We start from the raw sequence: 15,806 nt of genomic DNA on the forward strand, positions 1-15,806 counted from the left end.
CCACTTCTTTTTTTTTTTTTAAACCCTTACCTTCCATCTTGGAGTCAATATTGTGTATTGCCTCCAAGGCAGAAGAGTGGTAAGGGCTAGGCAACGGGGGTCACGTGACTTACCCAGGGTCACATAGCTGGGAAGTGTCTGAGGCCACATGTGAACCTAGGACCTTCCTTCTCTAGGCCTAGCTCTCAATCCATTGAGCTACCCAGCTGCCCCCACCATTTCTTATATAAGGCCTTTTCTGATCTCCAGGGGTTTGTGGACCATTGTGTACTACATTTACTCTGTCAGAAAGTCTTGGTCTCAGATAACCCTATTATTTTAGGCTCATCTATCCTACTTCTAATCTTTCCTATCCCCCATCTTCCCTAACAGGGAAGGGATCAGGATGGCAGCCTTCAAGATAGCACCTCAGCTCATTTGGCTTCTCCCTAAAATCTTTATTCAAGGCCAATGGCATCAAAATAATTCATATCCATATAATGTTTTGTTGTTTGCCTGGAATTTTAGATTCACTATCCTGTTTCATATTCGTGGGAACTTTTGAGGTTATCACCTCCATTTTACAGATGAGGAAAATGAAACTCCTAGATTAAATGACTCATCCAAGGTCACACAGCTAGTGAAGGGGAGGTACATGCATCTATGTAGACCTGCATTTCTTTATCTGTGTATATACTGTTTCTCCTGACATAATTTTAAGTGAGCAAGAATTCTTTCATTTTTATGCCCTCAATGCTTGGTAGAAGGTCCAGCAGGTAGAAATGCTTAATAAATGATTACAGTTATTTATTATATATAAATAAACTTAATAAATAAACTGCTTGCTGATTGGATTTATATAAAGATGGTCTCCAAGTATCTAACGGTCTGTCCAATAAAAGAGGATTTAGACTTGTCTCTCTTATTTACCTCTGGGCACAGAACTAAGAATGATGGGAACTGAAGAAAGGCAGATTTCACACTGATATGAGGAATAAAAGAACATGTAACAGTTATAGCTACCAATTTTCAGACATCAAACTATACTCAAAAGTAATAATCATCCACACTATCTGGTTCTAGTCAACAAACAAACAACAACAAAAAATAAACAAAAAAAAGAAGAGATCTGATCTAGCCATTGCACTGCTGGGTTTATATCCCAAAGAGATAATAAGGAAAAAGACCTGTACAAGAATATTCATAGCTGTGCTCTTTTTTAATGGCAAAAAATTGGAAAATGAGGGGATGCCCTTCAATTGGGGAATGGCTGAGCAAATTGTGGTATATGTTGGTGATGGAATACTATTGTGCTCAAAGGAATAATAAAGTGGAGGAATTCCATGGAGTCTGGAACAACCTCCAGGAATGCAGAGTGAGAGGAGCAGAACCAGGAGAACACTGTACACACAGAGACTGATACACTGTGGTACAATCGAAGGTAATGGACTTCTCCATTAGTGGCAATGAAATGATCCAGGACAATTCTCAGGGACTTATAAGAATGCTATCTATATCCAGAGGAAGAACTGTGGGAGTAGAAACACAGAAGAAAAACAACTGCTTGATCACATGGGTTGATGGAGATATGATTGGGGATGTCGACTCTAAGCTCCTTGGCTACAGAAGAGGGGTGAAAGGAAGGGAGGGAAAGAACATGAATCATGTAACCATGGAAAAATATTCCAAATTAATTAATTAAATGAAAAAAATAAAAAAAAGATCAATGAAATGGACCAGAAATAAAAAGTTTTTTTAAAATTCACCTCAATAACCACATGCTCAATAAATCCAAGAACATAAATTATTTGGGGAAGAGGTCCCTACTCAATAAAAATTTCTGGGAAAAGTAGAAAGTATTTTCCTAGAAATTAGGTTTAGACCAACATCTCACATTATGAGCCACTTTCTTCTAAAAATGGACATGTGATGTGCATATTAAGGTCACAATATAAAAAACAAATTGGAAGGGGACCATATTAGGTATCATTCATAGGCATGGCAATGGGGATAATTTTTTTTCTTAAAGGGGATAATTCTTAACCAAGCATGGAATTTAATGGCAATCACAAATTATAAAGATGGATAATTTCATTTACATGAAATTGAAAAGCTTATGCACTAGCAACATCAAATGTAACTAGGATAAGTAGGTAAATGCTTGACTGACTGTTCAGTAGCTCTCTATTATAGCTATGCTAAAACAAAAGCTCCTCAACTTGGCATTTAGAACTCTCTAAAATCTAGTTCCATATTACCTTTTCAGGTTTATTTCACATTATTCTCTACACACTTGACATTCCTGCCAAGCCAACTGAAGACAGCTTTCTATGTCCTGAATTCATGCCTTGGCCTAAGTCTGGAATGGATTCCCTTACTTTTGTCTCTTAGAACCTTTATCTTGGGGGGCAGCTGGGTGGAGTGGTGGATGGTGAGCCAGGCCTACAGGTCCTAGGTTCAAATCTGGCTTCAGATACTTCTTAGCTGTGTGACCCTGGACAAGTCACTTAACTCCCATTATCTAGCCCTTACCACTCTTCTGCCTTAGAACCAATACAAAGTATTGATTATGAGGTAGAAGGTAAGGGTTTAAAAAAAAAGTCTTTACCTTCCTCCTTTCTTTTGCTGTTCCTACCAAATGCTCATACATTGGGTGCTCCTCCGCAGCAGAATGTGAGCTCCCCGCAGTATCTGTCATTTGTGCCTCCGTATCCCCCCATGCCTTGCACACACTGAACTAGACTGAGCAGAGCAGAGATCTCTCTGGAGACCCAGTAGAAAGGACTCTTGTTCATGTATAGCCTGAGCCCTTGTGAGGAGGCACCCGGGATGGAACCAGTTTGTTCCCATCCAATACAGAAGGGCAAGCAGAGACCAAGCACCTGTCCATGGATGCTTCTGTACCAAGGTGATGCACAGGGCTGATCCCAGGTCATAAAGAGCCAGAGCTTAAGGTATACTAGTGTGCCAGAGGCATAGATGAAGCTGCACCATCACATGCCCAAATCCAATAAGTCTTTATTATGGCAGAGGGGGCAGGGGGAGAGGAAGAGGGAAGAAGGGAGTCGAAGGCATCTCCATCCCTGCCTTTGTTTGAAGCCTCCAGATGGAGGGCCTGGTGAGGAGGACTCTGTAGAGAAGCCTTTCCTTCTCCTTCTGCCTTCATTTTGGCAGAAGCCTGACTGAGTGACCCAGAAAGGGGAAACAAGATCAATAGCGGGCCAAGATCCTGCTGAGCCCAGCAGGGCTGTGGCACCTCAGAAAGCACACTCCCCACCAGCCCTACAGCTCAGGGGATGAGGGTTTAGCAAAGACTGCTATTATTGAGAGAGGTCACTTGTCCCCCATGTTTTTTCATTATAATTTCACCTGGTTACATCACAGGCAGAGTTGGGGCCCTGGGTTTGGGATTAGAGGGTCCTATTGGCTAATCCCTTGTACATGTAGATGATCCAGGTCTTTGGGCCAGATAAGCTACCTGTGTGTTAGAGGAGAGGAATGGGCCATCCTGGGCCGAGAAAGCAGTGACTCCCTGGGAGGAAGGCATCGTCTCCAGGAGCAGTGTTGGGGCACTCAGGCCCTCCTTTCCCTGCTCCCTTCTTTATGGCCAACATGCATCTGAGCCAAGGCAGGCTGGTGTCGGGGGTCAGGCTGGCCAGATTTGGGACCAGGAAGATGTAGCCCCCAGAAGTGAGAGTGGACTCCAGTAAAATCAAATAGTCTAGATAAAGCCAAACACATAGCTAACTCCTCACATGAGACCCACAAACCCCCTCCTCTCCACTCCTGCCCGCAGCTGGATGTTCTTTTAAAAAACCACTGATGTATACATTCCCTGAAAAACTAGATTCGATGGTTACAATTGACATATTGATTTATCAGCCTATAGAAAACTGTCTAGATTCAATGAGGTAAACTAAGTCGATTGTAAAAGAATGATTAAATTACCTACATTCATTGTGTATGCAAAAAGCTTACCTAATCCTTTAGCCTGCATCACTTTCTCTATAAAATACTAGCTGTGATCAACAACCTCTCCTCTGATGGCTACCAGCTTCAGTGGTCCTCCTGACTTCATCCTTCTCACCATGTCTCAATCTCCTCACTCCTTTGGAACCCTCGAATGTCAGGACCCTTTAGGACCCCCTGACAGGATGAGAAGAATCAGCTGGGTTTAGGATTAGGAGGGTCTTGGTTCAGCCAGTCAGCAAGCACTGACCAGGGCTTGGGCCCCACACTAAGCCCTGGGATGCAATGAAGGATCCCGGCACAGTCCTTGCGCTCGGGAAGCTCACAATCTAGTGGGGGAGACCACATGGAAACAGCTCTGTACAAACAATGCACACAGAGGCTCAGAGATCTCAGAGGAAGGCCACCGTACGAAGGGGAAGAGCTGGGGGCTTTAGGAGACTTGAAGGAAGCCGGGAGGCCAGCAGGCAGGGGCAGAGCCCTTGGGGGCAGAGATGGAGATAGAGGATCTACACCAGACTGTAGATGAAGCGTAAAGTACACTGGAGAGGTAGAAAAGGGCCAGAGGATAGGTTTAAAAGCCAAAGAGAAGATTTTATTTCATTTTACTCTTTAATACCCAGATGTTCTAGCTTAGAATGAATACTTGGGATTGGGCTAAAAGGCAGTAAGGGCTAAGCAATGGGGGTTAAGTGACTTGCCCAGGCTCACCCAGTTACAGAGAAGTTAATGTATGTCTGACCCTGGAGATAATAGGGAGCCAGGGAAGTTTACTGAGAAGGGGATGGACTTGATGCACTTTAGGGAGGACCCTTTGGTGGTTAAGTGGAGGACAGACTGGAGGGAACCCAAGGATCCAGACAAGGCCAGTATGTTCTGGCAAGCTTGCCAGTTCCTCTGGAGAGCAGCTGAGGTTGAATGATGACATTAAAAACCAGACTGTGGAGAGTGAGAAGAGGCCATGGAAGAGGGTTACAGTATGGGAAGGTGGTTTAGCCAGGGTTAGCATGCTCTCCTGAGGCTGGAGTTGGGGGGTGTCGATCTATGTTTAAATTTAAGGACTAGACTGTGATTGGGAGGTGGGCTACACGTGTGACCTCCACTGGTCCTCCTGGGGACTGAACTCCAGATTATTACCCCAGGGCCAACCTGTACAAAGGACATCAGTAATTTAATATCTAGGGAAGGCGCCATAACTCAAGTGGTGTTTAAAAAAAAAAAAAAGGGAATTCCCAGAGAACTCCAGACAAAGAAGATAGTTTCAAACCCACAGGATTATCAGTGGTCAGTCTTCACTGCTCCTACACTTCCATATTTCTTATCATTGTCTGCCCGCCCCCTACCCCACCCCCTCCTCCTGTGCCTTGGATAAGGAGAGCTGAAGGGGCCGAAGTCTCCTGATCAGGATCTGGGCGGGCATCGGCAGTGACCCTTCCCAGGGGCACCCCGGGGCCAGCTCTGGACTCTTGTCCTTAGCCTCTGCACACTGTCGAGGATGACTCCCCCATGCAAAGTAGCAGGTGCAAGGCTTTTTATCCACTATAGAACAGCACTTCTCCAGGGCAGTCAGACCTTGCCCTGGGAGACAGAACAACCTTTGTTTTGCCTTTTCAAGGGTTCTCCAAATTTATCTATTTTAGCTTTCAATTTCTAGTATATCAGAGTCTGAAGGAATATACCCCAAACTAGGCAGCTCCTCTCCAGGAGAGGAGATCCATGAAATGCTGCACAACAATCCCTCTAGCACAGACTCCTGTTCCTCAAATTCCCTCCCCTCAGTCCCCCAAAGCCATTAACCCCAATATCCACACTGGCATAAACAGCTTATTCTCTGTTGCTTTTTGTGGCTGGAAGAGTATCAAAGAAGATTAACACTGGAAGAGCTGGGGATAAAGGAAGACTCACTTAGTATTCAAAACAGAACTAATCAGCAGGAAGGGAAGGAAACAAGCACTTAGAAAGCCCAGGATATGCCAAGCTCTGTGCTGAGGGCTTTACAAATATGATCTAAGAAGCTTGTAAGGAATGGGTGCTATTGTTATCCCTATTTTATAGTTAAGGAAACCGAGGAAAACAAGGATAAAGTGATTTGTTCAGGGTCACATAGCTAGTGGATATCTGAGGCTAGATTTGAACTCAGACTTTCCTGACTCCAGGCCCCATGGTGCTATCTCGCTGCCCCAGGACCAGCTTGGGGGTGAAGGCATGGGTCCCCCGCAGGTCATGGGGCACAGCCTCTACGGCTTCACTGGTGCTGCCTGGAGCGCCTGCCTATCCTACTGCCTCTCTGGGAGACTTTGGGTAAATCACTTTGTCTGGAATCCGAACCCCCCCCCCCCCCCATGCCCTGGCACATGCATTCTCTATGTTTCCTCTGACCACAGGGACTCTTTACTCCCCTAAAACCCTGACGTGCTGTCACAGTAATGACTCGACGACAGAAGGGCAAAGGGGTGAAGGGTCTCGCCCAGGGTCATATAGAGAGGCTGAATCTTTTTATGATGCGACCTTTTAGAGCAAAGTGCTATACCTTATCTTGGTATTTGGCGTGAGATGCTGGCCTGACCCTAATTCCTGCCAGACTGCTTCCGAGTTTCCCCAGTCGTTTTTTGCTGAATAGTGAGCCCTGACCCCAGCAGCCGGGCTCTTTGCTGGTCGCTGGACTTGTGCTCTTCTGTATGTAGTGGGCCTGATCTGTCTCCCTGATCAACTTCTCTATTCTTCAACCAGTCCCAAATCCTCAGGATGTGGTTCTCTCTCTGCTGCTCTGAAAGAGCCCTGAGAGTCAAGCATGTGGAGGCACTGGCCGGGCCTCCCTAACTAGACCAAAGGCCCCTGGATGGGAGGACACTGCACCTCCTCCCTCATCGCAGCCGGACGAGAGGGGGACAAAGTGCTGGGTGTGTGTGTGTGTGTGTGTGTGTGTGTGTGTGTGTGTGTGTGTGGCCTCGCACTGGCGAGAGAGCCATCCAGAGCATGGGCACTGTTGGCCAGGGCGCCCACTCACTTGAAGTTTTCTGGGTACTCAGTCACTGCCATGTGGATGACTTCCAGGGCTTGCTGGTAGTGCTTCTGGGCAGAGAAGAGCAGTGCCAACAGGTGGAGGGCATGGACATCATCTTTGCATATGTTCAGGGACTCTTGTAGTTGCTCTATGGCATCAGGGATCTGTAAGGGAAAAAAAGGCGCTCACTATGACCTCCTGGCACTGACTTTCCCCTAAAGCAGACAACTCCCCTGGACACAGGCATCCTGGGGCGCAAAGGGAATCTCAGTGGTCCTCAGAGACAAGGTATCACAGCAGCCTGCTCTTCTAGCTCTGGTCAAGGATGGGCAGCTGAGCCGTTTCCTCCAACAAACCATCTCCTGACCAACCTGTACCTGAACAAGAAACCTTTGTGCTCAATGAACGGTCACCCAAGACTTTGCCTCAAGATCTCTAGTGAGGGTAGAAACAGCACAAATGGGCAGAGGTTTATCTAGTACTGAAAGTACTTGAAGATAACCATAAAGCCCCTGCATCTTCTCTTCTTCCAGGTTAAACACTCCAAGTTTCTTGAGCTGACCCTCATTGGGTAGGATTTCAAAGTAGATGGGCTGCAGAGTGGAGAGGGCACTGGACTTGGAGCTAGGGAGCCCTGAGTGTAAATCTTATCTCAGACACTTTTATTAGTTGTGACTTTGGGCAAGTCATTTAACCTCTCCCAGCCCATTTCTTCATCTGTAAAATGAGGGATTTGTACTCGATGACCTTTAAGATCCTTTCCAGTTCTAAATCTAATAGGATCCTTCCTTCATCCGACCAAGCCAACAGTTCTAGCTTTTGTATTCTAGAATTCAGTACCAACAACTTTAGCCATTTAGTTTCAAATCTGGCCTCAGCCACACTTGACTACCATTGCCTAACTTTTATTGCTTTTCTGTGTGTGCGTGTGCCTGCGTGCGTGTGTGCCTGCGTGCGTGTGTGCGTGTGTGTGTGTGTGTGTGTGTGTGTAGGAGAGACAGAGAGACTGGAAAGAGGAAGGGAGAAAGGGAGGGAAGGGGGGAAAGAGAGAGAGGGAGAGAGAGAGACAGAGAGAGAGAGAGGAAACAGGGAGGAGAGCGGGAGGGAGAGAAGGAGGGAAGAAGGGGAAGGAAGGGGAAAGGAGGGAACGAGTTGGGGAGAGAACTTAATAAACATAGTGATTTAGAAAGATTAGTCTGGTGATAGGATACAGGATGGAATGGAGCAAGGAAAAACCAGAACTGTTGGATAAATCAGAGATCTCAGAATTCTCAAAGCTGGAAGGATACCAGGAGACCATCTAATCCAGCTCAGAGTTGACAAGGGTGCCCTCTAGGAGGTACCTGACCATTGACCATGGCTTCAAGTGAGGAAGTACCTATTCTACGTCCAGAAGCTGCTGGGATAGCTCAATTAACAAGGCTTTCCCTTACATCAAGCTTAAATAGGAGCCTCTGTAATGGCTACCCACTATTCCTAGGTCTGCCCTCTGGGGCCCAGGAAAACAAATCTGATCCCTCTTGCACAAGAAGGCCCTTAGCAGACCTGGGAACATCTATCACATTCTTTTCTATAGTCTTCTCTTCTCCAGCACCCCCCCCAACCCCCCGCATCCTTCTAGAGATGTCCACATGGCATGAATTCGGTCCTTGATGCTCCTGGTTACCTTGACCTGCAACTCTCTCCAGCTTATCAATGTTCCTTCAAAATGGTAATGGCCAGAATGAATTATACCCAATACTCCAAAAGGGGTCTGCTTTTTAGGACTAGGACTCATTCTGGACACCCTGCCCTTCTTAAAAACAGCCTGAGACAAACCCTGCTTTTATAGCTGCCCTATCACATTGCTGTCTCCTCCAGAGCCTGTGGTCCATTAAAAAACCCAGATCTTTGGAACAAGTGTTGTCTACTCACTTTGCCTTAGGTTTTCCATTCTGGCTGCAGGAACTCCAGACCAGAATCCCAGGGAGGGAATGCCAAGTTGTAACATGCATCCACCCCTATTAATTCTACAAACATAATGCAAAGCCTCAGAACCAACCCCTGCACATTTAAGCAATAAACTCAGGTGACATTCTTATTATCTAGTCCCAGTACCTCTAGCCAAGTTAGAAAAGGGTCTTAGTGAGGTAAGAATCACAGGTTCAGCCCCCTCCTACTTCCCCTTACTAGTGAGAGACTGGCACCCTGGCCCTAGCTAGGCATCTTACAAATTGGTCAGCAGTGGGTGGGGGGTGGGGGAGAGGCACAATAGGTCTAGAGTATGAAGGATTCCGTGCTGGACAAACCAACCAGAATATATCTCACTTAAAATTCAATTCATCAGCCATTTAGTGAGTACCCAAGGCATTGGAGTAAAAAAGATAAAAAACCCAACAACAAAGAAAAGTTTCTTCTTTTCAAGGAGTTTTTCTACTGGGAGGGAGACACAACATGGTACACATAAGTGAGGCAGGAATATCCTTTTGTTTGTGAGTTGTAACACAGGCATTTGAGTATTGTCTTATCTCTGGTCCTACCTTTTAGTCTTTCATTCTAGCTAATGCTTCATCTATGATTATATTTAAGAATAAAGCAAACAAAATACTGAACTAGAAAATATTTTTATGTCATACATTAAACGTAAATCAAAACAGATGCAAAACCTTCCAAATTGACTACAAGCCTGGAAATAGTACTAAAGAATGTAAATATGGAACATGGTCTGGTACTTATCTGCAAGGCAGCATTCAAACCACTGAAACTCCAGAACACACTTAAAAAAAAAATTGGAAATTCTAAGACAAAAGGGCACCAAGGGATAGGTCAGATCTGAATCCATGTGTTCTTGACTCCAGGCTCAGAGCTCTATCCACTGTGCTACCTCTGGAGGCCCCACAAACATATATTTTTAAAACAGTGACTAGGACTTGAAAGCAAGAGCCAGGGTAGGAGGTGGGTGAAGGGAAGAATAAAAAGGCTGTCGGGAAAACATTTGTCTTTCACCTAATTATTTTGACCAGTTTTGCCCCTCATGTGAGAAGTTAATCATTGGTAAATTCCTAATCACAAGTGATACGATCTCCTGTCTCTGAGTTTTTTCATTAGCTGTCTCCCCTCTGTGGAATCCTCTCCCTCTTCGCCCCTGCACCTGAGAATCCTTGGCTTCTTCAAGATTCTGCTTATCTGCTCCGGTCAACTGAGGAGCTATCCTGGGTCCTTCTGACTGCTAGAGTTTTCCCCTCTCAGATTATCCTCCATTTACTCAGCATCTAGCTTATGTGTTGAGTTATTTACATATTTTCTTCCCCATTAGAACGCAAGCGTCTTGAGGACAGGCACTGTTTCTAACTTTCTTTATAAACCCAGAACTTGGCACAATGGTTGGCATATAGTAAGGACTTGGTAAATATTGATTGACTGATTGCTCTCTTTGAGTGACCCTACAGGACATTCCTTCATTATTTTAAGGAACAGATTTAAAGGAATTGTCTTTTGTCTTCCTTTGTTGTGTGGAGAGGTGGGGTGGTTGCTGAGGGTCAGGGAGGGTGTCGGTCTGGCCTCTGTAGGCAGAGTCCAGAGTGCTGGCTAAGTACTGCTGGCAAAGCTCACAGTCTCCCACCACACATATGCTCTGTATCCCCAGTGGAGCTGGAAAGTAAATTTCCACAAATAAGGAAATGAAAAATGAATTGGGAGCTGCTGACGTAAACCTCTTTGAAGGGAACAGGAGACCAATTCTAAATTGGCAGATGTGTAGTTTATTAAACTAATTAGCAATGTATCTTTAGAAACATGCTTCAGCTAGCCAGGCCTCTCACTGCCCCCAAATGCTCCTTTCTCCCCATTGCTGCCCAGAGTGCCCTCCTTTCAACTCATCAGCTTCTCTGAATCTGCAGTGGCTTCCAGGTCTGGTTCTCATCTCCACCAAGAAGCTATCCCTAAGCACCAAGTGACCGCCCTGCTTCCTCCCTTCTCCAGATGCCAGGCTAACCTTTCCCCTCCGGATCACTCTCTTGGTGCTTGTCATGTCGCCCATTAGAAGCAGAGACTTTCGGAGCTGGAAAGAAGCTCTGTCTGTGAGGCACTTTAAGTATCCTGTCCAATGTCCCTGTTTTACAGATGATGAGGCTAAAGCCAACCATGCTCAAGTCACTTGGTAAGAGTCATGCCAGTCTGACTCACAGAAGGGCAGTCTGCTTAAATGGTGCAACTTAAGAATGCCGCTCGTACTATGCATGGTCACCTTGTCTTTCCAGTTAGAAACTCTGTCCCACTTTCCCAATGACTCCTAGATTCTAGCTACTCTACTGACATTTCTCCAACCCGGTGGTCCAGATCTGCCCTTGTGCATTCACATGAGCCACAAAGCCAGGCCTGCAACAGTCCCCCTCCTCATTTTGGCCATTTGAGAGTAATTGTCCTCTTTCATGGATCAAGCCAAGGGCTACTTCCTCCAAAGAATTGTCCCTGATCCCTCCCCTTATTATAGCTTTCAGACTCCTCAATTTTCTTTGTATATATTGCATCCATCAATAGAATGTGAATTCCTTGAGGGAACGGGCTATATGTATAAATTTCATTTTATCCTCAGAACGTAACGTAGCATCTTACACAAAAGACAAGATCCCCAAGTCTGGATGCTTAAAAATATTTGTTAAATAAGTTTTAGTTTCTTATATCATATTTTGTTCCCCTCCACCCTGACCCCCACACCACCAACTCCAATACCTCTAAAGCACATAACTGGAGGAATTTATCACTGGTCTAGCATCTATATGTAATGTGTATGTTTCTGGGCATAGGTCTCTACCCTAGCATTTACAGAGGGCTTTAAGGTCTGCAAAGCACTTTTATAAATATTTCAATTCGTTTTCACAGCAATCCTGAAATTATAGATGCTAATTATCCTTATTTGATAAATGAGGAGCCTGAGGCAGACAGAAGTTAAATGACTTATAGAGTCACCCAGCTAGGAAGTCTCTGAGTCCAGATTTGAACCCAGGACCAGGCTTGGCTTTTTATCCACCTAACTGCCCTCAGAATAATATCTCAATCATAGGATGTTAGAGGCAGAAAGACCTCACAGATCATTCAGTCCAACCCTCTGCTGATAATAATGACAGCTAGCATTCTAGATCACTGTAAGGTTTGTGCTTTACAAACAGACCCCAGAAAGTAGGTGCTAATTTTATGAGGCCTACTTGACACAGAAAGATATGGAGATTAAGAGAGTTCTCATCCAGCGAGGAAGGGTCAAGATTGGAAGCCAAGTCTTCCTGATTCTAAGTTCAATGCTCTGACTAAGCTGTCTAGCTGCCCATCGCTGGGGGACAGACACGAGGCCCAAGAAAATCCAGAGACTCACCCAGAGCCCACATCTAGTGAGTAGCAGAGATGGGTATTCAGAATTCTGCTGTGGAGGAGCATGCCAAGCATGATGCATTGTGGAGTTTTACCTAGGCCCAGTCATGCTAAAGAGCAACTTGCCCAAAGGCACCTGATGAGACCACTACAAGCTTATCCCCAAAGGGACCAAAGACATAGCAAAAGTGTGGAAAGAATATTCACAGCAGTAAAAACTAGGAACTAAGGGGGAGGGGAAGCCCCTGGCCAGGGAGCTGCTGAAGAAGGTGTAGGGACATAAAGGAATACTACTATGCTGCAAGAAATGATAGAGACAGTTTCAGAGGAAAACAACTTATACAATAACAACACTGTAAAAGTGGGGCAGCTTGGAAGCCCAGTGGATAGAGAACCAGACCTGTAGTCAGAAGGACTTGGGTTCAAATCTGACCCCAGACACTTCACAGCTGTATGACCCTGGCCAAGCCACTTCATAACCCTGATTGCCTAGCCCTTCCCACTCTTCTTCCTTAGAATTGATACTAAGACAGAAGATAAGGGTTAAAAAAATGCTATAAAACAACTTTTGAAAAACTTAAGACCTCTGATTAATGCAATCATCAGTTATGACTCCAGAGGACTAATGGGAGTACTACCAGCCTTCTGACAGAGGTAAAGAACTCACGATGTAGAATAAAAGGTATATTGTTTAGATGTGGCCAATTAGATAATTTGTTTTTTCTTGACTATATACAGGTATCTTTTCCACATCATTGGGGTTAGGGGTACATCAATCTGAAAAATCCACCTAAGTTTTTTGGCCCTCTCTTCATGCCAGAGAAGAAGTCTGATTTTTTTCTTATTTCTTTTATGGTGTTTATAGTGCCTTTTAAAATTTGGGTTAAGTACTTGGTCATAGGCTCTTTTATGCATTTTTGAGTTTCTAAACTTTTTCTGTATCAACTGCTGGCCTATGAGTGTCATCTGTGGCTTCCTCAAAACTCCCCCCAACTTTCCATTTAATTTCTTCTGTTGCCCTGTGATATATCAAAACCGTATTGGGATAATCACAATGTGGAAGGGATACCTATCAATGGTAATTTTAGGGGAGTTTTGTGGAAGCCAAAAAAGTTTTATGTGGGTTTTCCAGATTGTGAGGGTGCCAAGCTCCTAAACCCAATAGTATGGAAAGGATGCCTGTATATTTGTTACAAGGGTTTGGAGTTTTCTCTTTATTATGGTGGGAGGTAATAAAAAAGATTTTTATTAATAGAAAAAAATTGAATTTATTATAATTTTTAAAAAGCAAGGATTCAGAATGTTACAGATTAAGATCATCCTTTCCCACAGTACAGCTTTTTAGAGTTTGATTGACTGAGAGTCTTCATCTATCATCAGGTTAATATCTGAGACACTTTCCATCAAAATGTCATATCTTTGGCTTTAGACTTTTAATATTCCAGTTAAAATGCAAATCCCACTGGCAGAAATCACAGCCTAAGCTCTTGTCAGTCACTTTCACTTTATATTTGCAGAGTGCACGAAGGGTCTGAGAAAACTTGTATAGAGAAAGGGATGCAAACACCTAGGAGGGACATGGGAGGACCCTAGGAGGTCACAAATGGGAGAAAAAAGGGCAGCAAGGCTTCATACAAATTATCCAACTTTTCTGTTCTTTATGCCTGGCCAGGCCCCTGAAGTAGCTGGAAGCACTGATTTTCTAAGCACAGGTTGGATGCTGCCCCTGAATTTTGGGATGCCTAAGAAAGAGAGACAGGAAGACCAAGGAGGTCAATGACCCTCTGGCTGTATTGGCCTTGCTCGGTTCTGGACTCTTGGTACAAGTCTGAATCCTCGTTTCCTGACTCTGACCTGAGGATTCTGCTCTTGCTGTTTACAGATGTCAATCTGCTTTTTGGTTTCCCTAGAAATGGTACTGGCCATTTCCAGGGCCTAGGTTTGAGGCAATAGGCCCCCAGGGGAAAGAAAGGTCAATCTGGACCAAACTGAAAAGCTCTAAAGCCCAGAGACAACAGTCCTGAGAAGCAAGGGGGCTAGTGAGCCCTTTGGGAAAAACAGAAAGATGCTACAGGAGATGTGCTGAATAATTGAATATTTTAAAAAATGCATCACCAAATGTTTATCATTAGCTGAACTGGCAGGAGAAATATAGACTGTTTTACAAAAAGCTAAAAATAAATCAGTCTCGGGTATCTATCTAGGCTTCCCAAAGTAGGATACTATTCCACAGACAGAGGCAAACAAGGATGGAGAGTAATAGCAACCCTACACTAGAGGAGGGGATCACATTAGACATGAAAGAATAATCAAAACGAGGAAACAAGAAGAGAAAGAGAATGCCAGAGAGTAGGTGGTCCAGAGAAAGAAAGAATCACAGAACAAGTGAGAAAGAACTGAGACAGCAAAAGAGCAAGGGAGAGATAGAGAGGAAGTAAGAGAGAGACAAAGGCTAGTGAGTGACAAAGGCAGAAAGCAAGTGATAAAGGCAAAAAACAAGAGACAGAGACAGGGACAAAAAAAAGTAAAGGACTCAGAGAGGGAAGGACAAAGGTATAGAGAAGGAGGGACAAAGGGATGGAGAGAGGGAGGGACAGAGGGATGGAGAAAGAGGTATACAGGGATGGAGAGAGTATGTTCAAACAAATACTCTTCAAAAGAAAAGGCAATCAAAGTGAAGCACAGTGGTAGAACACATAAAAATAGACCAAGGGTCAGAGTCAAAAAGATGGACCAAGACTCAGGAGGTACAACACAGATAGAGAGAAAGGGAGCAACACAACATTGAAATAAGAACCAGAGTAGACACTCCCCAAATATTCAAAGAATGAAAGGATGAGTAAGTGGAGGGGATTCTACTAGATGACGGTCATGGGCTTTTCTTCCCCTTGCAAAAGAGTCCAGCTGCTCTGAGTGCACAGACAAGAAATTAAGGGACTTGCCAGGGTAACAAGACAACAGACTTCAGCTCTCCCCAGCTTTGGAGTTCACACAGTTAAAATCACCTAGAGAAGATTCTTATGGAATGAGGAAACCATTCAAAACTGTCATGTTGGCCCTTGAAGGCTGGGCTCCTTCCAGTCTTGGGCTTCGGTATTGAAAACCTAACTGAGGGAGATGAGCAACTCAGCTTGCTGTCCCTGGACTAACAGCTCACCTAATCAGCCTGGAAAAGTCAAAAGGATTTGTCTATTTGAGCTGGGGTACGGGTGGTGGAGCAGGCCTACAGCGAGCCTCAGGCTTGCCAAGAGAAGAGTCAGCAGATGAAATGCCAGTGCTTAGCGTCCGAGATTTATCCCTGAGCTCAGGAGTAGGGGCTCTCAAGTCAGCATCCCAAGATTGAGGATAGGCCTCCCAACTGAACCAAGGGCTAGGCTAAGGCGCAGATAGGCAGATCTGCCTGGGAGGAGGACTGTTGCCAGGTCATTTTGTTCCCCTGAGGCTCCTGGAGAAAACTAAGCCAGAGACTAGGGTGAAAGCATAAACAAATGCTTAATATGGTCTGTTGCCA

The 15,806-nt window shown here is 44.8% G+C and overlaps 1 protein-coding gene across 3 annotated transcripts in view; it reads right to left on the bottom strand.

Annotated features, from left to right (window-relative positions):
• The window catches only part of TTC7A (tetratricopeptide repeat domain 7A), a 194,450-nt gene that overhangs the window by 64,948 nt on the left and 113,696 nt on the right, over positions 1-15,806 (bottom strand). For all 3 annotated transcript variants that reach the window (XM_007476857.3, XM_056820018.1, XM_001375518.4), the window contains one exon: positions 6,956-7,116. In XM_007476857.3, the coding sequence (XP_007476919.1) occupies positions 6,956-7,116 (161 nt within the window). The remainder of the gene's footprint in view (positions 1-6,955; positions 7,117-15,806) is intronic.

Source organism: Monodelphis domestica, chromosome 1 (genome assembly GCF_027887165.1).
Source record: "Monodelphis domestica isolate mMonDom1 chromosome 1, mMonDom1.pri, whole genome shotgun sequence".
Classification (NCBI taxonomy): Eukaryota; Metazoa; Chordata; class Mammalia; order Didelphimorphia; family Didelphidae; genus Monodelphis; species Monodelphis domestica.